General features: G+C 40.5%; 3 protein-coding genes across 3 annotated transcripts in view; 1 reads left to right on the top strand and 2 right to left on the bottom strand.

Moving 5' to 3' along the window:
- The first annotated feature begins 1,975 nt into the window (after window positions 1-1,975).
- On the top strand, window positions 1,976-5,799 carry LOC139297267 (galectin-related protein B). The gene is made up of 4 exons (XM_070919858.1): window positions 1,976-2,035; window positions 2,357-2,442; window positions 4,033-4,213; window positions 4,957-5,799. The coding sequence occupies exons 1-4, from the start codon at window positions 2,009-2,011 to the stop codon at window positions 5,098-5,100; spliced, it is 438 nt and encodes a 145-aa protein (XP_070775959.1). The 5' UTR covers window positions 1,976-2,008; the 3' UTR covers window positions 5,101-5,799.
- Window positions 5,800-6,752: 953 nt separating this feature from the next.
- Window positions 6,753-10,462, bottom strand: plek2 (pleckstrin 2). The gene is made up of 9 exons (XM_070920810.1): window positions 10,401-10,462; window positions 9,959-10,123; window positions 9,175-9,359; window positions 8,944-9,035; window positions 8,298-8,485; window positions 8,056-8,157; window positions 7,665-7,748; window positions 7,366-7,444; window positions 6,753-7,178 (listed from the first exon to the last, which is right to left on the bottom strand). The coding sequence occupies exons 1-9, from the start codon at window positions 10,452-10,454 to the stop codon at window positions 7,051-7,053; spliced, it is 1,077 nt and encodes a 358-aa protein (XP_070776911.1). The 5' UTR covers window positions 10,455-10,462; the 3' UTR covers window positions 6,753-7,050.
- A 4,455-nt stretch (window positions 10,463-14,917) lies between these two features.
- Window positions 14,918-23,805, bottom strand: part of LOC139298069 (tandem C2 domains nuclear protein) — a 10,287-nt gene continuing 1,399 nt past the window's right edge. Inside the window, exons 3-11 of the mRNA XM_070920901.1 lie at window positions 23,259-23,429; window positions 22,746-22,825; window positions 20,537-20,606; window positions 20,075-20,175; window positions 19,277-19,393; window positions 18,812-19,003; window positions 15,486-15,600; window positions 15,190-15,389; window positions 14,918-15,028 (exon numbers count right to left, since the gene is read on the bottom strand). Of these exons, the coding sequence (XP_070777002.1) occupies window positions 14,918-15,028; window positions 15,190-15,389; window positions 15,486-15,600; window positions 18,812-19,003; window positions 19,277-19,393; window positions 20,075-20,175; window positions 20,537-20,606; window positions 22,746-22,825; window positions 23,259-23,429 (1,157 nt within the window). The remainder of the gene's footprint in view (window positions 15,029-15,189; window positions 15,390-15,485; window positions 15,601-18,811; window positions 19,004-19,276; window positions 19,394-20,074; window positions 20,176-20,536; window positions 20,607-22,745; window positions 22,826-23,258; window positions 23,430-23,805) is intronic.

Here is a 23,805-nt window from a genome sequence, read left to right as displayed (position 1 = left end):
CTCATTTTAAATAACTTTTGGATGCTTTCAGGTAATAACTGTTCAGCCATTAATTCGATAAAAATGGCTTGGTTGCTTCTTGATAAGTAGTTTTGTTCACAATTCTTATAGCTCTCTTTTTAAGTATAATAAATGTTTGTTTAATATGTATTTCCTCATTCTTGTACACAGTAAATAACATATAATGAAGGTTGATTTCATTGATTTTATACAGTATGGCAATAGATTTTTTGCATTGACACAATTTATATGGCTTACAGAATCATTTATCTATCTTATTATCATCTATTATCTTCTTTAATGACACATCGCGGCATTTAGTGGCAACATCTGTAGCATAGATGTGAAATTACACACAATTACTTTCTATCATCTGTACCTTTAATTGTCTGTGCAAACAAAGCACGCTCGTTGCGAAAGAAACATGGATCAAAACAACTGCCCAGTGAGCTGCTATGTTCACTCAGCGAGACTGAATACAGCTTTAAAATACGCTTTTAAAATGTCAACGTTTCCATCTTCACCGTTCGTCTCTCCGCAGATTTGACAGCTACCCTACTGTCAATAGTTAGCGTTAGCATTGGCTAAAAATGTTGCTGACTGGCAGGAGCTGAAACATTAAGTTAGCTAACTTCCGTAACAGCTAGCAGACGTATATCCTTCACACACATAAAGCATTCGGAAGTTAACGAGTATTAAATAAAGTTACTTACTCATTTCTTTGAGCTGTTTCCCCCAAAATGGGGATTACTCACACTCCTAGCTGCTGCTGTCTGTTGACCTGTTATGCTAGGCGGCGAGTTGCATGTTAACGAAGGTCATGTGACAAAATCAGCTGATTCTCCACCGCTGGTTGGTCAAAGGTTGGCACGAGGTGGGCGTTCCACAACAGCAAGTTGCCTTCAAGTGCTGTCGGAAAAACAGCCATTCAAAGAGGAGGGCTCATAAATTAACAATCCAGTAAACTACTATGAAACATGTGAGTATTATTTTATGTAGAATATGGTTTGATACCAACTGACGTGTTCTGCATCTGTAGGCAGGAGTATAAAGAAATATAGGCTGGTTGGAGAAGGTGACAATTCACTTGTTGTCCAATTGTCAAGACTTCTTGTAACTTTTTGTGTCTTTTGTGCTATAGCGTAGCAGTACAGCCTAAAATACAATACAATATTATGCGTTTTTAGCAACACTTGTTGAAGTACCCTCGGACACGGCACTGACTTTGGTTAATGTTAGCAAGGGTTTGCTGGACATAGCTGGATTATGGATCTATAAACGGCTAAACGGCCCCAGACACTTAGCAAAGGCCCCACGTTCAGTGTTTGGCTGTTATTTTGTGATCATTTGATTAATTGCACAATTGTTTGGTAATATGCAACACATAAACTCAATAGGATTTCAGAAGACACCAATGGTACCCGTCTTATAGAGTGGCAACTTGATACCCTTGATATTGATTGATATAAACTGTGTAAATAAAATGAGTTTACTTTCCCTCTCCAAATTAGGCTATTACTATTAAAAGGGAGCTTTAAAGAATAACCAATGAGATTAAGAAACAGGATAATATCGTGCTTTATCGTAGAGTAATATTGAGGGACCAGTTGAACGAGGAGAAACGTGAGCAGTGAAGGCAGCATCAGGTGGAGGGGAAGCACACAGTGTACTTTACTTCAATCACTTTTATTTACAAATGAGAAGCAGACTGTCGAGATGAAGCTTCACATCAGCCCCGAAAAGAACATTTTATGACGCAACCTGATCTTCAACCAACTTTTCGTCCAAATGATTTGGATTTAATTGACATGTTTCTATTCAGTAATATATCCCCCCCCTCCCCTCCTCTCCCTCTCTGTCCGTCTCCCACCTTCATCACTGCCAAATTGGGAGCCTGTCTCTATGACAACGTAGTACAGGCGGGGTTTGCCAGCTGGAGGCAGAGTCGATCAGTGCTCAGTTGGCATCACCGCTCGAAACCTCCACACCGCATCACGCCCTGAGTGGAATGGAAGAAAAGGACAAGAAAGAACATGTATGTAGCTGCGTTTTGTTCGCTCCGTGGCATGCATTGCAACATTTCTGCAAAAGTAGGCTGTGATTTCATTTTGAATGTTAGACTTCGAGATGGCTCACTGATTAAAAATACTGAAGCATAGTTTGTCCAGCTGAGTCACTGATTGTTTCAAACGTGGATCAGTAAAGCTATTGTTCCCATCGGTGCCATAGGTTGCAGCTCACCGCAGCAGGCTGCGTGATGAGGGGCTGCATCCTCCAACGATAAACAAAGTGTGCTGTCTTGTTTAGCGCTAGGCCTCATCCTGTATGATCTATAAACATCTCTATTGTTTCACAGGGGGAGTATAACGGAGAGATAAAGGGTGGGCTGCGGCCTTCAATGAAACTGGTTGTTATGGGAATTATCAACCAAAAACCCAAGAGGTTAGTGCACACACCTGTTTTCATTTTGCAATTAAACGCGAATTATAAATTATTGATATAGTGTTGCTCACATGAGGTGGCAGCCAATTAAAGTTAGTGGTAAAAAAAAAAAAAAAGAAGCCCTGGCCTGTTATAAAACAGAATTTTAAAGCAGATAGGCAGCTGCTGTCTGTGTCTGAGTGCATATGCCAACCACCCAGCTAGTCCCTGTTTTGGGAAACTATCTTCGTAATGCCAATGCGTTTCCTAATTATAGGTTGGTCTGCGAATGTGCGTGGGAGCGCTTCAAATCCCATGAAATCTGAAGAGTCACACTGGAATTTCTTTGGTTGATAACATCAACTGGCTATTTATTCATCCGGTCCTCAATAATGTCCAGTAAAGGACGAAAATTAGGCCACACACAAAAAAAAAACATGCTGTGCAAAAAATAAACTGTGATGCAGAACTTTTTTTTTATGTCAAGAAACTTATTTTTAGCAGCAGAAACATTAGGAAGGTTTTAAGGACAAAAGCTCTCAAAGGACACTTTTCCAAGACACTGAATGTAACATGCCAGAGGTTATTTTAGAGCTTTTCATTTTCATCTTATTTCCGTTATATTTCATTTAACATGATCCTTAAGTAAAAGTCCTGGAACCAAAATGTTAGTTCAGTAAAAGTGCAAAAGTAATGGGAAGATTATGTATTTAAAGTATCAAACTTAAAAGTACTTATTATGCAGAATGGCCTCTGTCAGTGTTGTGTTGTTATCATTGGATAGTTATTATTGATGCATTAACATGTAATCAATTCCTTAATGTAGTAGCTGGTAGATGTTGAGCTAATTTTAACTACTTTATATAATTTAGGATAGTTTAATGTATAGCACTGCATCATATTCTATAAACTGATGTTTTTAATCTGCAAAGTAACAATATCTGTGAGATAAATATAGTGGAGTAAAAAGTACACATTTTCCTCCAAAATGTAGTGGAGTAGACGAAGTAGCATAAAATGGAAATGGAAAGTACAAGTGCCTCAAAATTGTACTTAAGTAAATGTACTTAGTTATTTTCCACCACTGAAAATTGGGTGCAAATTAGATTAGATTATCAATTATCAAGGTAATTTATTATTCAGTCTTCTTCATTAAATGCCTCATTACTACGTTACAGTTGTCACAAAGACCAGAAGATGTCACTGTTCTCCAAAGAATCTAAACAGGTTTATAACTCAGTCGTTTCCATCAGAAGAAAAGAGTGAAAGGCAGAGAGACAGAAAAGCTGCAAGTCAGCAGTGGTGGAGGAAGTATTCGGATCCATTACTTACCACACTGTAAAAATACTCCATTACAAGTAAATGTATGTTTTGTGTGCAAACATCTTAATTTGTAAAGTAACTAAAGTTGTCAAATAAATGTAGTGGAGTAAAAAGTACAATATTTCCCTCTGAAATGTAGTGCAGTAGAAGTATAAAGCGGCACGAGAAGAAAATAGTGTAGTACAAGTACCTCACATTCGTACAGTACTTGGGTAAATGTACTTAGTTACATTCCAGCGCTGCAGGTCGGTCTTTGTCAGTCCCTGATCTCTCCGTGTCTTTGAACAGCATCGAGGTGACTCTGTCCAGTAAGCCTCAGGAGGAGGACGCAGAGGGCGACGTGGGACTTCAGTTAAAGGTGAACTTCATGGATAAAGCCGTCCAACGAAACGCCCGCCTGGCTGGAAAGTGGGGCCCAGCTGAAAATACCCTCTCTTTTTTTCCTTTTGCACCTGGAGAATCCTTCAAGGTACGTGTATGACCTCTGACCTTTGTGTGAACTCACCATTACGGGCAAAAGCGAAGCTGATCGATAGCTTTCATGCCTTTATTTTCCACTCTGATCTCTGCATGATCTTAGACTGCAGACAATAGTTTTACTGGAGAATTGCTGGAGTTCCTCCTGTTGGTCAGTGCAAGTACTTCTTTCTTTTTTGTTTATCTTAACATTTAAATAATCCCCACTAGCCCTTCACCCGCAGAAGGACAGAAAGACGTAATAAAAGATCAAGATTATCCATTATGATTGAGTTTAATTACCCTGAACAGAGCATTACCTCGCTGCTCTGTACAAGGCACTTCTATACAGTAGATTTTGCCCCTTAAAGTGTGGTTTCAAATCTTCAGTATTTCTCTATAACATCAGTTATTCACAACTAGTGAATAAGTACAGAAAAAAAAACCCACAAATACAGAAATCTCTCAAGACAAATAATCAAAAGTGTGTGTTCACGTCGGACCACCTCGCTCATAGTGAGAAATTGATTGAGGAAATGTGTTTTCAGGGCCTTTAAGTTGTGATCAACTTTTACTGTGTAAATATTTCACCCATCACCCTTCATACCCTGCTGGCAAATGTGTGACTTCTCATTTAATATGAATGGGACGCTCTTCTCTTCTCTGTTTACGATTTACAGCATGTGTTTTTGAATAAAAATAAATATGCAGCTTTAAATGTAAAAAAACTGCATCTACCTCCCCTCTGACTCTTAGATGGAGATAGTCTGTGAGCACCAGCAGTTTCGTATCTTGGTCGACGGACAGCCTCTGTGCGGATTCAGCCACCGGCTCTCCAAGCTCGCCTCCCTAACTGCCTTACGAGTCTTTGGAGATCTACAGCTCACCAAGGTGGCCTAACACCAGCGTCTCACCAACAGGATAACAGAACATGCGTGAGGATGTTCTGGGACAGTATTCAACGCATAATATTAGAATAGAGCAACTTTTTGAGTGAGTAAATTAACCCATGACGGGGATGTTGGCGTCTCCAGTTCAAAGTTACACCTGCCTCGTAATCACGTGTTAAGACAAAGTGCCTTCACTAGATTACCTATTTGGGGACTTGAAGATAACGACTGAACGTAACAGTCATCAATGTCTTAAATAAACTGAAGAATGTGATTAGAACTGAAAGTTTTAAGCCAATGTGGTCTAAGCTACAATATTTTCCCTCAATGAACATTTGTACAAACGTGATGTGTCACTGCTGCATTCAGATCTCTCCGGAGTTAACCTTTGAAAGCACTTACGTTTACGAGCGCCTGCATGAAGATGAATGTTCCTGAAATCCATTGATTGTTATTCTGTGCCCGACTGAGTACTGTAACAGGTGTAATAATGTAAAACAACCTAAGTAGCCTACATTAGTGCATGCCAGTAATACACACAGTATGTTTCATTCCTCCAGATTAAACACAAAGATAGAAGGATTAGGATTATTCCACCATTATCAGTTTACACCATTTGGTTTGTGTCCTTTTCTTTTACCCCAGGCACTTTTTATGTGAATGTTTCATTTTGACTTTACTTTACCGCAATAAATCACTTTTGTTGTTATTTTTTTTTTGTTGTTTTACGCTTTGTGGTCGAGCGACTGCTACTTGGATTTACTGCCAAACCCACCTACAGCATCATGGACTGTATCGCTGAGGTAACGTGTCACTTATGATTTCTGTGGAACAAGGCGGCTGTAAACCAACACCAGCTCAGCCTGAGTCATTCAGATAAAGGCTGGACTCAGCTTGCTAAGGGGGAGTGCCAGTCTGTGAACTTGATGATGATGATTGAGACAAACACCTCCGGAGGCTTTTCTTGTTTCTACTTGTTCTTCCTCTTAGTGTCAGATTCTCTACTTAAGTAAAAGTACCATATAAAAATACTCCACACAGGGTTTCTGCACTTAAATTTAAGCCTTTTTAAGACTTTTTTTATACCACATAGAATACGATTAAATACCTGTTTCAGGTTGGAAAACCAGTAGTATATAGACTTATTTTACAATGTATTGTCTTATTATTTTTATTATATCTAAGGATATAATTCTGGGCCCGGATAAGCCGCCGGAAAATTGATATGGATCAACCAATGAAAAAGGATAGATTTAATTAAGTTAATTCATTTAATAAGTTTTTGCAACTTTAAAATCAACACTAGTATCACAAAATGTTGATTGTAGGAAGGAAAGAAGAAAAAATAAAGTGCTGCTGCACAAATCTATATTCATTTTTGGACTTTTCTCAAATTGTAACTGTTATTTATTAAATATTTGATCATTTTGAAATCATCTGATAAATTTGGAGGAAAACGTATCTCATAGACATCTGAAAGATGTCAAAGGACCCTGATAACACACTGTTTTTTTGTAAGTGGTCAGGGTTAGGGTTAGGAACCACGGGATTAATGTCTAACAATTCATTACTATATATTATACGCTTATAACACGTTGTTTTAGGTCAAATGTACTTCTCACAACTGGCGTCTGGAGTTATGCAAAAATTAAATGTGGAGAATCAAGTTCAAATGATTGTTTAATAATGAAAAAATCTCGTAAAAATACCCGTTTAAATGATTACAGGAGAAATTGCTACAAGGCTTTTAAGTCCCTTTGAACAAAACACATAATTCAGCTGAAATCACTGGCATTTTAGAGAAAAATTAACAGAAATGTTTTGTAACCATCAACATTTTCATCTGATTGCAGGGTCCCAGTTTGCTGCTACAGTAAACATTCATGGAATGTGTAAAGTCAGTCTTCTTCATATACATATACTGGATACTTGTTGAAATGTTAAAAAGTGAAGTGCTGCTTTACGTCTGCTCTCTAATTGCATCTATCCAGTCCATCTTCTCCTGGTGGGTTGGAGCCTGGATGAAGTAATGTGTGTCTGACTGAGTGATGATTTTAAACAAGTTGCCTTGAATGTTGCCTTTCACTCCTGTGTGGGAGGAAAAATTAAGGTCAAGAAAGTATCGCTACTTTAGCGTTAGCAGACACATAACACCTCAGTTAGGAAAACCAGAAGAAAACCAAAACCCTCTCTGCTCATTCCTGGTCCTATCTTGTAATTATTTGCTTGTTCAGAAACGTTTCTGAGGTCACTGCGGTTGGAGACAGTGACTCACCTGAGGGAACTCCGTTGTCGTCCAGAGAAGACACCAGACAGCCTCGCAGTGAGAAGCCGCCAGCGGGGCTGATGTCATCCTGACAAGTGGAGTAAGACAGTGAGAGGAATAAGGCTGAGAATTATGAGGATTTCAGAGTCATAGCCGGCCTGAAGCAAACAAAACAACTGCTCTGTTGGGGTGGAGACCTCCTCTGTTTACAGTTGTCATCAGTATTTATTTAGGCCATGTAGTGTTATGTCTTCGTCTTTTATGTTTTAGGTAACTGATTGACTTTCTTTAGTGCGCTGCACACTCACCTTGGTGGGATCATAATAGTGAAGGAAAGCAGGTTCTGAACGCAACACAAACAGTCGCACCTTCCAGTTCTTCCTCCTGTGTCCCTGCGTTGAAAAGGGGTCATCAAGGCCATCAAGCTTCAACTAATTTGTCATAACACATAATGGCACCACTTTTTAATAAGGTTTGTAAGTTGTAGTACGAGTAAGAACAGATTTTAGGTTGCCAGGTTGTGGAAACCCCCTTTGGCTGGTGTTCATCCTTTCTATTCAATGTAAATGTTAATAAGTTGTTTGTGAAAAGATTTTGGTCCAGATCCCCTTTTAAATGTTTGAAATTTGTACTAAATATTATTTATTTACTAGCTGTTATTTTCAGCATGTTGATAAAGGGCTCATACAGGGTGTTTACCTGTTTAAGCAGATATCCTCTCTTGATCACTTTTCCACTCAGCTCCACTGCAGACAGCGACGTCTCTGCCTTCACACTGCCTCTCTTCTTTAAGCTGTCAGACTGCGATTAAACACAAGCATGCTGTGGAATATGTACAACTCCAACCTGCTATCTGCCATCTCAATAAAATGGATCAACACTGAGAATCTGTGTGCAACAAGGTGCTGGAGGTCAGGACACCAAGACGTCCTGGTACTCACAAAGCTGTACAGTGCAGTGGAGTCGTCCATGAACTGCTCACTGAGGCAGGCGGTGCGGAGAGCCTCCACACTCTTCAGGCCGACGGTCCGCAGGAAACCCTCCTCCAGCAGGGCCGAGGCCAGCGTCATGGCCTCCACACGGGTCAGAGCCAGCTGCATGAACACCAACCAGTCCACCACCGCCGAACCTGCAGGGACACCACATTTGTATATATCTATAACATTGGAACCACATATATACACATAGATACAGCAGATTTCCTCCTCATCATGTTTTTAAATGTTGTTCTAACGCATTATTTTGCTTTATGTACATGTAAAGCACCTTACATTTTGTCCGAATGGTGCTATACTAATGGCCTAAAAATGCAGTTTCACAATTCAAAACATAATTTAATTAATAACTATAGCTAAAAATGCAATCTAAGTTACAGAAGATTAACAGTTTAGAAGGTATATGTGTCTTTCTGTCGTACTTTTCATCCTCATTGGCTTCATGAGCATCAGCGGTGCAGGGATTATAACCAACAAGTAGACAGAAACCCAGCAGTGCAACAACAAACTGGTAGATTATGAAGGTGGATGCATTCAAAATGTTTCTGAGCAAACATCATGTGAGAAGACGGGGAGGAATAAAGATGCTCACCCGAGAAACAGTTGCTGTAAGTGCTGCCCTGCTCCACATGGTTGCACATCTTGATACCACTGTGGACGTCGTACATGGAGTCCAACACTTTGCTTTAAACGAGACACAGAAATGAGCAAGAGATATAAATATAGTCATAAACAATCAGAGACAGAGGCAAGCTGTCTGGAGGGGGACACGGTGAAGGTTGGACGATGCTTCTGCGGGTGAATTTTAGTTTGCGGGGCTCACCTCAGATTGATGTCGTGTAACTGGGATCCAGCGGGGTCTTGCTGGTTTGTCACCTCCCCACCTTCAGCCGCCCGCAGCTTGTCGACCGCAGCGTTGATGTCAGCTGCCCAGTCATCTCTCTCCTCCCGCGAACAAGCCTCCAAAAAATGATCCACCCCATTCTTCGTCTGGAGCTTGAACACCAACTAGGAAAGATTTAGAAAGTGGTTGGATGTTCAGTTCACGACAAACAGATTGCAGAATCCTCCTCAAAGTCGATGATGATCAGGTCCTGACAAAACAGTAACCTGAGGCAATACATTTTCTCATCAAGTGAGGTATGAGAGGATCAGAGAGCCTCAGCTGGTGAAGCCACACCTTCAATGTGGTTTCTACCAATAAAAACATAAACAAAGGAAAACACTGAATAGAAAATGTAGTGCAGCCATGTTACAGAGAGCAGCCGGGACACGGCACTAAGTCGTTTAATCTTACAGTGTAAATTCAGATCTGTGTCTTTGTGCCTCTGCAAATATATTAACATGAAGGTTCAGTATATCATTTGGCCTTCTTTGGGTTTAACTGCTGATTTCATAAATGAAGACATGGGATGGTAAACTGTCGGGGGGGTGTTGTCGTCACGCAAAGAGAACAAACTTCACATAAACCGAACATTTCTTCCAGATTTAAACGAGGTATGACTGAGAATCAAACCTTTTTTTGTCTTTTTTTTTTTGAGTCCTTTGAAACTTTTCTTTATCTTCAACAGTACACAACAAGTAACACAGAGTCTGGAATAACTCACCGGTCGATTTTCATACTCCAGAAAAGGACAAGTTATCTCACAGTCCCTCAGTAGGATTTTCCCTCGCTGACATGAGTCCCTTTTGCCTCCTTCGTACTTGTAATACAGCAGCTTGTCCGGCATCAACACGAACCAGCGCGCCTTCCAGTTGTGTACAAGATGTCCCTGTGATCAGATTATTACAAATGATCAAACATCTGTTATATTCTCAGAAAAGCTCTCTTTTCCCTCTCAAAGCCTCATATAACTTACATTAGTATGACTTTATATGGACTACTTGGGTTTGAGTGATAAAAGTTTATATCAGCCTAAGAAATAGCCAAAACTGTTCCACAAATAAATATCTAGATAAGTTTACTGTCTGCTACATCCCTCACTACATGTCACACTGACTATGTTTCACAGCATTTGTATAGTTACGTATTTCACAAAAACGTCTTACCCTTTTCACCAGGAATCCTTCTCTTACGATCACGTTTCTCTTCTCTGTATCCATACTGTTCAGTGTGATCTTTGCCTCTTCCTGCCTGCTCAGGTTGTTTAAGGTAGAGGAGAGGTTTTTGTGCGTCAACCCGTTCACACCCACATTCACACACACACACACACACACACACACCTTGCTCAACACTGGGACACCAATCCAATCCTGCGATTTCTGCCAATTATCACATGAGGGCGCACTGACTCCTTCAGAGGCTCAACGTGGATATGATGATTGATGTGATCTCGGCATGCTTAAGAAACAATGTTCTGTCCAAAGACGAGAGAGAGAGAGAGAGAGAGAGAGAGAGAGAGAGAGAGAGAGAGAGAGAGGGGAAATCTTTCTGAGCAAAAAGCTCAAAAGAAGTTTTCACTCCATCAATTTCAGTATGTGAAGAATTCAAATCCAGGAGATGAAGCTGCAGGGAACATCGTCCAGACAGATGAGAGATTTTTTTTTTTTATCCCATTTTGATGAAAAACCAGCAGCTGGTGGTCGACCACAGCTCTTCTGCTTTGTAGCAGCTGCGCCCAATAGGAGGACACAGCGCACATATACATAGCTGATGACAATAATGTGGTTGATGAGAGAGGATAGTTACTGAGAGTCCTGCTTCTGCAGCCACATGCGGCCCTGCGGGACATTATTCTCTGCTCCGTCTCCGTTTCCTGGTTCCTGCTAGTCACTAAATAAGGAACATGAATGAGTGCATAGCTACTTTCGACAAAATAACTGCAACCTCCTTCAAACATCTCCACTGATCTGACTCTCTGATTAACTCTCTCATGTCAGCATACAGTTGCTTATTTACACATGCATATCCGATCAGCTGCTAAATGCTCCACTACATTCACCAGCTAGTCACTAACTGTTGTTTAGTGTGCACAGTGTTTTTTAGAGCTTTTTCACAAAACAGCTCCCTGCTGCTCTGAGCGTGACAGTGAACTAAAACTTTAAAGCTGTAGCTCGGAAAGCCAAAACAATGAGCTGAAAGACGCTAAAACGCTCCCACACACAGTCATTTGAGGCAATGTTCAAAATATTGATTACAGTTATGGTTAATTCTTTTTGATTGTGTTGGAACTTATATTTCTCTGACTACAGAGTAAAATTATAAAGCTGTGTCTGACATGTTTATAGTTATATAGTTATATTAACCTATTCTTTGAGGGACTAGCGGTGCTGTGTGTACACAGTTTGTCTTCAAGGCTTTCTGCCAGAAGATTTGGTGCTCTGGTGAGTGTTTCCAGCAGCACGACATTGTGGAAGGATCATGTCAGCAAGTTTAACAGTGTGGCTCATTGTTGTGCTTTTAACAATGAGGAATGAGATACATCAGGCTTTGGATACACAAACAACGTTGGTTGGTTCTTTTCATGAGATTTGTTGACAATAATATACAGAACATCACGAGACTTATATTTCAATATCTCAAAACGTTCTTGAAAGCAGTTCGAATTTTACAATTTCTTCAGTCATTACTTTTTGTGACATTTACAGAAACAATTTTCGATATTGTCCTGTTTTGGTGTTGTGAGCTACAGCTCTGGCTCACTAAAACCCCCTTTTTAAAGTTTTGACTGTTTGATTACGTCATCATATGTCATACTATAATTTATCTCAGAAACACAGAAATACCAAAAATCCTGCAGGATTACTTTCTTGCAGGAGTTCCATTTTCATACAGGACTGCAGAAAATATATCTTGTTTTTATTTTCCTTCAAGGACTTCTGAGTTTTTTCCAAGAGGTTGTCAGCGACTTTTAATAACCTTCGGGGTCGTATGTTATGTAATGTAACCTTCATATGATGAGAGAGACATGCGTCTTACAGCTCTCCTCTCTGCTGCAGAACTCCTGCAAACTCTCCATTGTGTCTCCGAAGTGAAGGAACCTGCACATATAAGCTTGCAGTTATGAGACGACTGGAATGTGCAGCAGACTCAGCGTGGCAACCTGCCAAATGACTGTCAAGAAAAGAATCTATTAAACACATAGTGGAACAATAACTCTAAATCCTGCTTCCGAGCACCTCTCTTGAGTCAGAGTCAAACAGAGCTTCTCTGAGCTGAGAGCTGAGTGTTAAGTCTAGTCGCAGGTTAAGGTGTGTCTGGAATGCCCTCTGTGTAACATTAACCATAAATCAAACATTAATTACGTAAAGAAAAATGGTGATGGTGTTTTGGCACGCCAGGATATGAAGGGCTCTGACGCAGGTCAGCTCACATGGAGCACCCGGTCGCCCAGATCACACAGTTAAAATGCAAACACTCGCAGGACTCTGTTTTCTTGGTCCACAGACTTATTGTTCGCTGGGTGTGTGTTTGCGTGTCCACGTCCACAGCTGGTTACACAGAGCGCGCCGCCGGTCAATCTCAGGCTTTATGAGACTGAAATGGAGACAGGGATGATAAACCTGAGGGGTTCATTCCCAAATCGTGCTTATTCGAATAGTAAAGATGGTTAAAACTTCCACACATTCCCTGCAATAATGACAAGTACGTTTTTAAGTGAACACATTGCAATGTTCAAAATGTGGACACATTTAACTGAACTGACATTCACAAAGTGCTGCAGCTGAAAGGAAATTGTTTTGATTTTCCACCAACGCCAAATGTCCTTTTCTGTAATCACTGCTCAAATGTTTACGATGAGATTGAAATTGCCCACATAGTGACACAGTAGTGACTTTAAATTGACTTTACAATAAAGACTGAAATTGAAAAACAGGATGTTCAGGAGGAGAAACGTGGTGGCAGATTATCCTGCTGTTTGCCTTGAGATTTCTCAACCAGTGGCCTCTTCAATAAAAAGTGACATGGTGACACAGTGGTTTATGGTTGTTGACCTATTTTACAGGTGCTGCAGACTGTGTGTAACATGTCTGACGTACATGCTGAAGACCGTGGCCTGTTTTCCTTCCTTCAAAAAGCATTCACATTTCACTTAAAATCCCAGAATTATTGTACAAACCTGAAGTGATCCTCTTCTTATGTCAGTTTTTACTGAAACGAAGTGTCACCTGCAGACTAATACTCAAACATTTTATTTTCCATTAGCGCTGTCTTCACTTCCTTTTTTCAATAAACACACACATTAACGTGACATTTCCAAACAACACCTACTTTTAATTACTAAACTTTAAACATTAAATACATAAAAACATTAAAGTGCTTCACTATCAAAAGCGTACAGCTAAGGTTTGATACTGCCGTATTGTACAGTAACATGATATCCTATATAGTTAAATTATATAAACTATATTTTTGTTATTGTCAACAAACACCATGAAAAGACCTGGAGTGAAGAAGTGAACTGATTGTAGTCTGTGTATCCGAAGCCTAATATCGCCGTTTCTTTTGTGCCAAACTTTAAAACATGTCAGTGAGCTACATTGTTGTACAGGCGGACATGTTCCTTCATTACAAAGAACGTGGGCTCTGTAGCTTTTTTGAATCAATCTCATTAACACCGTCCTGCTGCCATAAATGCTCGCTAACAGACCAAATGTGTATTAATCCGCATCTGAAAATAGTCCCCACAATTTCAGCGTCAGCAGGCAGCTGTTGTCGGTGAAAAAGCTCTAAAAAGTTACTGTACACTGTCTCCTCAGCACCAAACAGCAGGCAGACCCAGTTAGCAACTAGCTGGTGAACACAGTGGAGCATTTAGCAGCTAAAGAGCCAGATATTTACCTCAGCAGTTGGTACCAAAAACAGAGCTAAAAGAGAGTGAATTCGGGACTTAAGTTTGCAACAAAAATTCAACAAATCAACTTAAAAGGGCCCCTAAGTGGCTCATAAAAATCAGTTATTGCAGGTTTAAATAATGTTTGCTAAAAACTACAGTGCCCAGCTGTTTTAGGAAATTACAGAGCCTTTTATTTAAAATGAAATTCACGACACATTTTAAAGACTTACGTCTTCAGTATGAATCAGTGGGATTAAATTGAGAGCCAGAGGCAGGGTAGGAAAGTGGGAAAGTATCGAGAGATAGAGAATTGGCTTTGATCTTTTTATGGGTTTGTTGACAATGATAAAAATAAAGAATATCGCCTGATAACATTTGGCTTTATGGTCATTTTCTCGGCTTGTAAACTTTCTATCCAACTGAAACAGAGTGACAAGGTTTTCTCTAAAAAGCAGTGAGATACACAAAGCATGAGACATTATATACAGCTAAATGCTTTGCAGCTGAATTGTTGTCAATTAGGCAAATGCTCTAAAATTTTGTCTACACAAAAACCACTAAAACCACCTTTTCCAGCACCAACACTTTGTTCGAAACCCCTATTTACAACCGAGCACCTGAAACCTGGTCTCCGAGGACATTCACAACATGTTCAGTAGTTTACAGTCCGGTCCGTTAGAGTCGACTCAGCTAGTGAACGGGACTTAGGCCGGCCGACCGGAAAAGCAAGCGGGCACAGCTGAACCTACAGCACGAGAGCATCACGTCCGTTGTGTGTAAAGAGGAGGTTTAGGCAGCGCTCAGCCTGTGCCACGCTGACACCACTTTCTCTGGGTGAGCCATCGTGTCCTTCCACTGCTCCGCTGCTTCTGGGACGGGGCTGTCGAATCCCAGCAGAATCTGCCAGAAACAATGGGAAGGCAATAAGTAAAAATCCAGAAAGCTCCAGAACAACTGGAATGAACTGTTGACTGTTTTATCAACAGTTTTGCTTTGGTCAGGAAGAAACCTCCATCACATCAGCAGTAATATATGAAGAACCTGGGGTCAGAGCAGCTCACCTGTCCGAGACACTGTTTCCTCCTGACCGAGCTCCGGCCGTAGAGTTTGACTGACAGCGAGGAGGCGTGGTCTAACGCAGCCAGGAGGAAGTGAAAAGTCTCCGTCCACTGACACTGACCCCCCGAGGCCTTCAGCACGCGGGTCTTCTTCTTCATCACCACCCGATCCAACTGGTGCATCTCCACTTTGACAAAAAACGCTTCAGAGGTGGAAACAACAGTATAGTTACTGACATGAGTAGAGTTTTTTTTTTCTTTGTCTGAAGAACATTAGATTTAAGACCAGCGACACCTACATTGGGTGAGTGGTGCGGAGGATGCTGGGAGGTTTTGGGCGGCGAGGACCTGGAGCTGGATGCGTCCGTTGACGGGCTGAAAGCAGGTGCTGAGATGCAGCTCAGAGTGGCACACCTGGAAGAGGAGATTCAAAAAAAATCCATTTCCTGTTCTCTCATGTGTGATGTAATACAATCATGTATCCAAATTCAGAGAGCTTTTACATTTTCTTCTCCTTTTGCTAAAGTACTGTGTGGTAAAATTACAAAACATTACATTTTTTATGGATGTTATAGTGCTGGGTTTGCAAAACATCTTTAAAAACATTTCACAAGATTCACATTTCTGTGATCTTATCTCAGACGCCAATCATCCACTAAATATCCACTGATTGTACAAGGAAACAAGACATGAACATATGTGTCATTTACTAATAATAATAAGTATGTGTCCCTTAGGCACATAGGAAGCAGGGAAGTGTTCTCTTAATGGTGTGTGTTTTCTTTCTAAAATAAACAGACTTCCAAGTGGCCTATGAGCACCAAAGATGTCACTAGCATCAAGTAAGCATGATTTTTTCCATCATCCATTATCAGGTTTCACTGCACTGCAGCAGCTACGGGCTTTCAGAGTTGGACATTTTGACCTTTAATCGCAACTGTCTCGAAACAATCGGTGTAAATTGTCAGGACAGCTGTTTGGTGTCAGTTGGTGCTACTCTGTAAGAGTTTGTGACTTTAAAGCTACAACAGACTGACCTTTAATTATTGGCCAAAAGATGTATTTAAAAAAAAAAGAGAAAAAAAAGGCCAGAAGAACCTACAAAGTGCATCAACCGTTACAGTTTCGACATCAAACCAGCAGTTTGAGGTGCTTAACATTTTGACCTTTAAATACAGCCCTTCACCAGGCCAGTTATTATATTTTTCTGTTCTTCCAACTTGGAGTAGTGATGTCTGAGATACATCTGACAGATAATTACACTGCACTGTAATTTCTTATTATAGCAATTCTTCCATTGTGGAAAATACACATTTTTCTGTAGAATTTCACTTAAAAATCTAATCATGACTCAGTTGTTTAATGTGTAGAGTTCTTAGACATTATACAGAGCAGATCAACACTTTCTAATATTGTTTTTAGAGGTGGCAATGTCTGTTGGTTTGAATCCTACTGACTTTGGCGATTCCCTGACTTTAGTGCCATCTACAAGATAGACTGGCTCAAACTTTGGTACAGACATTCATGATATCCTAATGACTTTGGTGATCCCCTGACAGTTCCTCTAGCGCCACCATGAGGCTCACATTCATGGCTTTCAGTGAACTACCTCAACAAATATTGGATGGATTTCCATAACATTTGGTACAGACATTTATGTTCCCTTCAGGATTAATTGAATTAACTTTAGCGATCCCCTGGCTTTTTCTCTAGCGCCACCATCAGGTCAAAATTTATATTTGTCCAACACTTGGTTGGTCATTGGGTTATGACTAAATACCTGACAAACTAATGACATTCACATCAGCTGTACTTTGTTTAGTGCTAATTAGGAAATTTTAGCAAGCTAACACACTAAACCAAAATGGTGAACATGGTAAATATTATACCTGCTAAACATCAGCATGTTAGCATACTGATGTTAGCATTTAGCTCATAGAGCAGCTAGCGTGGCTGTAGGCTCTTGGTCTGATTCATCGTGGACCACCAGCTGCCCTGCTTTTTCTCAAACTGTGGCTAATGTTCGGCTGTCTTGACCCTTAAGAGCCTCTGACAGGGAGTTGGACAATTTGTTCCTTTTGTGTCCACCAGATGGGTAAAGTCACTCACTGCATCAAATTGCCCCTCTGAGAACCTAATGATGATTCACTGTCTGATCCACTAAGTGCAGAAACAGTTCACATATTACTGTCACTGGCCAGACATGCATCCATTCATCAACAAAACCACTCTCTGCTGTTGAAATGGTTTGAGGTTTGACCTACTTTCCACGTCTTACATTTCCAGAATCTGCACTCTGGTTTCTTCTCTCCAATAAAAGCCTGGTTCCCAATTTCCCTCGATAATGAATGCCCTTTCTCTTTCTCTTGTGATTATGCAACAACATAAAGTCTGACTCAGCGTCAATATTACCCTGTTAGGGCCAAGAGTATGGTACATGCCAATGGGCTACAATGCATCATGGGGACAGTTTTATGAGGCACACACGGTGCTTTGTTCTTATTTACTGTGCACATACAAAGGGGTGATAAAAGACAGCAGCCAACAGAGGAAATTGTGGCGAATAAGTAATAAAAGTCTGGGATATTCCCACACTGCAAGTTTTTCCTCTTGGCCACAACAGCTGGACAGCAGGTAAGGCAATATCAGCTAATTGCTACGACCCTGAATATATTAGGTCTATTTGTTAGACACTGATTATTTAGACTGTTTGAGTTACCAAACATCATTCACTATTGGTCCCTCTGCCTTTATTCTCTCAGTTTTAGCTGTCATGTCACCATAATCTACTTACAGCTACAATTTGTATATTTTAAGTCATGCAAGCAGCATGGATGGCAAATGTTGGTCTGTTAGTTGGTCGGTTCAACACTCTGGTCCAGACTGAAATACGTCAAGAACTATTAGATGGATTGCCCTGAAACTTTGTCCTCTGAGGATGAACGCTGCTGACTTTGGTGATTCAATGACTTCACCTCAAGTGCTACTATTAGGGTTGACATTTTTGGATTTTGGTAAAATATCTGAATAACTGTTGGATGGATTGTCAAGACATTTGGTACAGACATTCATATCTCCCACAGGATGAACTGATAGCAGGCTGCAGACAAAATTATTCTGGTATTCTGGTTAGACAATCCGTGTGAAAACGAGTGCAGTCTGTGTGTGTTGTGTGTATTGCTGGCTGTCATTGTTTCTTTTTTGTTACTACCACTTTGTGTTGACTGAAAATGATCAGTGGGATGGATATGCCACTTGCTACTGATTGGTTGGGACAAAACAAAACAAAATAAACCTTCATGTAATGTAAAAACAATATATAAGAACTTTCTTAAGGATGAATATCTGACCTGGAGGTGAGCAGGTTAAAAGTTAACGATATTTTCCAATTGCTAAACAGAACTAATGGTTAGATTAATGCAAAGCCTAAACAATCCATCTCGGTTTGAGATAATAATTCTTTGACTATTCTTTAAATATTGTAAATGTTCTCAAACTGTGTCACTATTTGAAACACCAGTGACAGACATTGTAATGGAAACAAAAACCTGACACCAGACTTAAGTCCAAAAACAGACTTTAAGTGCCACAGGCCTGACTCATAACATGTGAAGTGAACACTCACAGAGGATTTGGACGGCGGGTTGAGATCGAGCCAGTGCTCCATCTCCTGAGGACCGAGTTGTCGCAGGGAGAGGACGCACTCCGCCACCGTACGTTTCCTGGGGTTGTGTGTTTGCACCCGCAACACCAAAGCACTGCAGCGCAACTGCTGGAGACGCAGCGCAAACACAAAGGTCTCCATGAAGGACATATCCTAAAGAGCAGAGGGAGCAGACAGTAAATATCAGGTGTTTTTCTACTTAAAGTTACTCTCCCAAAGCGATTAAGAATGTAAAGCATCTGCATAATGGTCAAATTCTTGTTACAAGACTGCCTTTGTATTCATAAACCTTCTCCTAAAACGTATCAGTTTAAAACCTGAGCAACGACTCAATCTGTTCCATAAACAAACAAATCTCAACCTTAAGATAACTCGAGGAGCATTTTGGTGTTTCATCAGGTTTTAGAAGGGGGTCCTCGGCGTTACCTGACAGTACTCCTTGATCGAGCTCTTGAACTGTATCGGTTTGCCGATGGTGATGATCCCTTTAAATCGAATCTTTTGTTGTTCCGCTCCATCCGGAGGAAGGTTGAGGTCTGAACACTGATAACGAAAGAGGAAAAAGAACGTTTTAGCTCTTAAGCAAACAGGTTTGGGACAAAATGCTTTACTTAGCAGAAAGGACACAAATACAAAAAACAAGAGAATCTGAAACCTCTGTGTGTGCATATGTAATAATATTATCTGAAACAACAGGCTGCTTCAATGTTTGAAGTACTCTCCAGCAAAGACTCATAAGTTTACATAATGGCATTTGCCCTGCTTGTTCATCTAAATGCCCCAATGGATAGTTCAAGTGCTGCACTGCTGTGACCTTGACACATGAACGAACCCAAACCAAAACCCTGATCTTGGGTAGGAAACAGACACCCCTTTTTCATTTTTGCCCCTGTTCTTTGAGGAGTTAGTGCACGTCTCTGCATTAAAACATAGATTTGATGTACAATACACACACACACACTGTAGGTGTTGTCTTTTGCATGAATGCACTCTTCCTCAGATACACGTCTCACTGTGTTTCAGCATCAATGGGGACAGTTCTGTTTCTTCAAAAACAACCTTTTCCTCCCGAGTGTCCGAGCCAGAGTTAATAGAGCACTGAGAGGAGCTAACAGAGTCCTGTGTTCTGGACACACAGAGGGTCCATTGAGAAATGCTGCAGAAGAGCACAATGGAGCTTTTTGTGTTCTCGTGCTCCCCTCTCCTCATTGTATGTAACCTTACCTGGACCAGAGTGATCCACACCTGCTCCAGAGCCTCCTGGTAACTCACTCGGACGCACACCTTCCCAAACTCGCGCTCGTCCCCAGACAGGTTGATGGAGTCTGTGATGTTGGGGAATGAGATGAACAAATTATTGTATGTCATTGGATGTAAAGTTGTAATGTAGAGTTTAGTTTATGGTGGAACTATATTCTCTCTGCTTGTCATCAAAGTCTTGAAATCTTTTTTGTCTATTTCATTAATGCTTTATTTTCCAGCTTAATTCAAGCAAAGCATCTGCAGCATTACTCAAGCAGTGGATGAAAAGCAGCATTATTGTTTAATTGTTGCATAGTATACAGGGCAACAAATAAAATAGGACTTGTGCAATTGAAAGAAAAAACAAAAATTGAAGGTTCAGCCAAACAGAAAGTCTGAAAGGGAAAGTGTTTGTAGATGGAGACAAATCTGTATCTAAGTTACCCAGACTGCTTTCGATGGAGCCAATCATGGAGGACGTGCTGCTGAGGACGCTGGAGGTGGAGTCGAAGCGCTGCGGGTGGATCCGAACACACATAGAGATAGTCATGACAGGTTCACCCAAAACGTTATAATTCAACAAGGCCACTAGCAGGTCTGTGAGGCTTTACTTAGATACAGCAATGCTTTGAGCTAAAAGCTGATGATGTTTAGCAGGTGTAATGTTTACCATGTTCACTATCTTAGTTGCTAGCATGCTAACAATTGCTAAACACAAAGAAAGAATGTCAACCACAGTATTGTACACATTTAAACTTTGACATGAAGATGGTGCTAGATGAGTCTGGGGATCAAAGTTATAACAATTCGTCCTCTGGGGATCATGAATGTCTGAACCAAATTTCATGCCAATCCATCCAATAGTTGCTGAGATATTTCTGTCGAGGCAAAAGTGGGGGACAGGCTGATGTTGAAAATCACTTAACATCCTCTCTTCTGGTTTGCACCTTAAATCCGCCACACCTTTGAAAACATTCTTCATTCAGGAAAACCTGGGTTTATTTGTTTCCTGTTGGACGTACTGCCAATGTGCCGTGTCCTTCACGCTTTCTTTTCTTACTACTGTTTGCTCATGATGTTGCTAAACATTTGAGCTAACTGAACTGTAATTTTACACCCACTGCACATTGCTTTGGATAATGAAGAGGTGAAAAGTGAACAGAGATGTATCTGTGTTTGTTCACAACATGCAGTGCAGAGTGAGTTGCTGCAACGTTGCTCTGACGTTTATCCCAGTGTGAGCCCTGAATGAGATATTGTAATGTTTATCAAGGTTTTGGGCGAGACGTTAAATTGATTGTTTGTAACACAGCCTCAGCTACTTATGTTAAGTAATAAGGAGCTGTTGTAGGCATTGTACACCACATCCTTGATAGAACAAAGAAATACGCCCCAACTTACTTATTGTTTTCCTTATTGTTTTACTGATTAAATACCACTTTGTCCAAGACAATCAAACAGATGAATCACCTACAAATAGAAATACATACAGGTACAAACTGGAGGAATGAGCTAAAGCGCTCCAGCGACTTCATCATCACTATTTCCATACGTTTCAGATCTACATAAAAATGACTCACAAGCTTACCTCCATCCCTCATTTTCTGTAATAAATAGATGGGTATTTTGATTTTTTTTTATAATTAAAGATTAATAAGAAAAAAGTTATATGGAGTCCCAAATTGGGAAATATGCATACTTCTTGCTGAAAGTTAGATGAGAAGGTCAATAATATTTATGATGGTTCAATATTGGAATCTACAGCCAGCAGCCGCTTAGCTTAGCATAAAGACTGTAAACGGGGGGAAACAGTTAGCCTGGCTCTGTCCAAAGGTAACAAAATCCTCCTTACAGCACCTCTAAGGCTCACTAATTAACAAGTTATATTTTGTTTGTTTAATCCATACAAAAAACTAGTGTCAACATTGTGGTTTTACTTGGTGTTATATGTGTGAGTATTGCTGGAGACTCCAGGAAGTTGTCACACCCAGCCAAGAAATAGTCGAACATAAAATCCACCGGGTAAAACCACAGCGTGTAATTTTTATACACCAAACAAGCTAGCAGTTTCACCCTGTTCCCAGTGTTTGTGCTAAGCTAAGCTAAGCTAACTGGCTGCTGGCTGTAGGTTCATATTTAGCCTACAGACTTTTGGCAAGAAAATGTTGAGCTATTCTTTTAACTAGCTCATTTTATGTTTAATCATGTATGTATCCCCCCCCCCCCCCCCCCCCATGCAATCTATCAGTGCTTTATGTCGCATCTAGGCCTCCATACATTTAGAATATGTTATTTTATTATCAGTGAAACAATTGCTGAAATGTTATCAATAAACATTATTGAATGGCGAGTATCTTTTCAATTAAAAAACTTTTTAATGAATAATTAATTTCAAAAGTGTCTTTGAAGATTAGCTCCACACATCCAGCAGCACACCTGCTTCCTAATCAACTCTTGGGGATGAAATGACCCCCCCCCACACACACACACACACTTTGCCCCTTAAATCACAAAAAGCTGCTGGTGAGGCTTGTTTTTGCAACGCTCCACTATGCTGCTGAGGACAGTGGAAACTATATAACTATATTTAGTCTTGGTTGACACAGGGTGAGAAACGCTGTGTGAATACAGATTAGATAGAGAACAGTCTCACCTGCATGTGACTCTGAGAGCTGGACAGATCAAACATGGAGCTGCTCAGTCGCTGCTCACCGCCCGGCTTCATACTCCAACCTGGAAGCAAAACATCAATTAATTAAGTTCCGGGATTCATGATTTTGTAATAACATGCCTGTGGGTATCTGTTATTAACTCAGGGATACAAACTATTTCTCATCCCTATATTTACAAGACTTTTCTCTCTATAGCTGCAACTGTAGAATAGGTGTCATATATATTGATGACTTTGCACCCTGCGTTTGGCTATAATACCGATGTAATTGTGTGTTTCATATTTAGCTCAAACATATTATTTCATGTCACTGTAATCTTTAAAGTAAAAGAAAGTAAGAAAGAGTCCAACATTGTGAGATATAAATGTGCAAATGATTGATTTCTGATTTCTGAAATTTTACATGAATAAATAATGTAGATTTCTGCTCACATTCTTTTGGCTTATTATTTTAAAATAACAAATACACTTTTTGATGTGGTGTACTGCTGCTACCTGGACTTTGGGTAACAGAGTTTCTGTTCTTCAGTGTGTCGCGGCGGGTCGAGCCAGGGGAGACGTACTCAGCCATCTGACCCTGATGGAAGCTGGACTCGGGACTGTAGGTGAAGTGACTGGAGCCCAGCAGCTCAGCCTTCCTCTCTGCATACGTGCACCGGGCTGAACCTGCAGACGGACACACAGCAGGGCTGGAGGTCAGCGTGCTACCATTTGACCAAAGTATTCATTTCAGTCAGTAAACTAAAAGACTACAGCTAATCATTAGAAGCAGGATATCCTGGTTCTTGTCTTCTGTGTAATCAAATGTCAGCTCTGAAACCTCTGAGCTGACTTTAATTAAACTTAAGCGCATGAGGCAGTTGGCTCTGGGAGGGTTGAGCATGGGTTGGTTTGGGTGGAGTAAAATGTGTCAGTCACCCTAACCTGCACCTTAACTTAGATTACATGTGTTAGTCCACCGTAGTTGAACTGTGTGCTTGAGCTCCAGGGTGCAGCATGGGAGATACACTCTGACTTACATATTGTACAGTATGTCATAATT

The sequence above is a fragment of the Enoplosus armatus genome, chromosome 15, assembly GCF_043641665.1.
Source record: "Enoplosus armatus isolate fEnoArm2 chromosome 15, fEnoArm2.hap1, whole genome shotgun sequence".
NCBI lineage: Eukaryota > Metazoa > Chordata > Actinopteri > Centrarchiformes > Enoplosidae > Enoplosus > Enoplosus armatus.
This window is presented reverse-complemented; position numbering and strand designations above follow the sequence as displayed.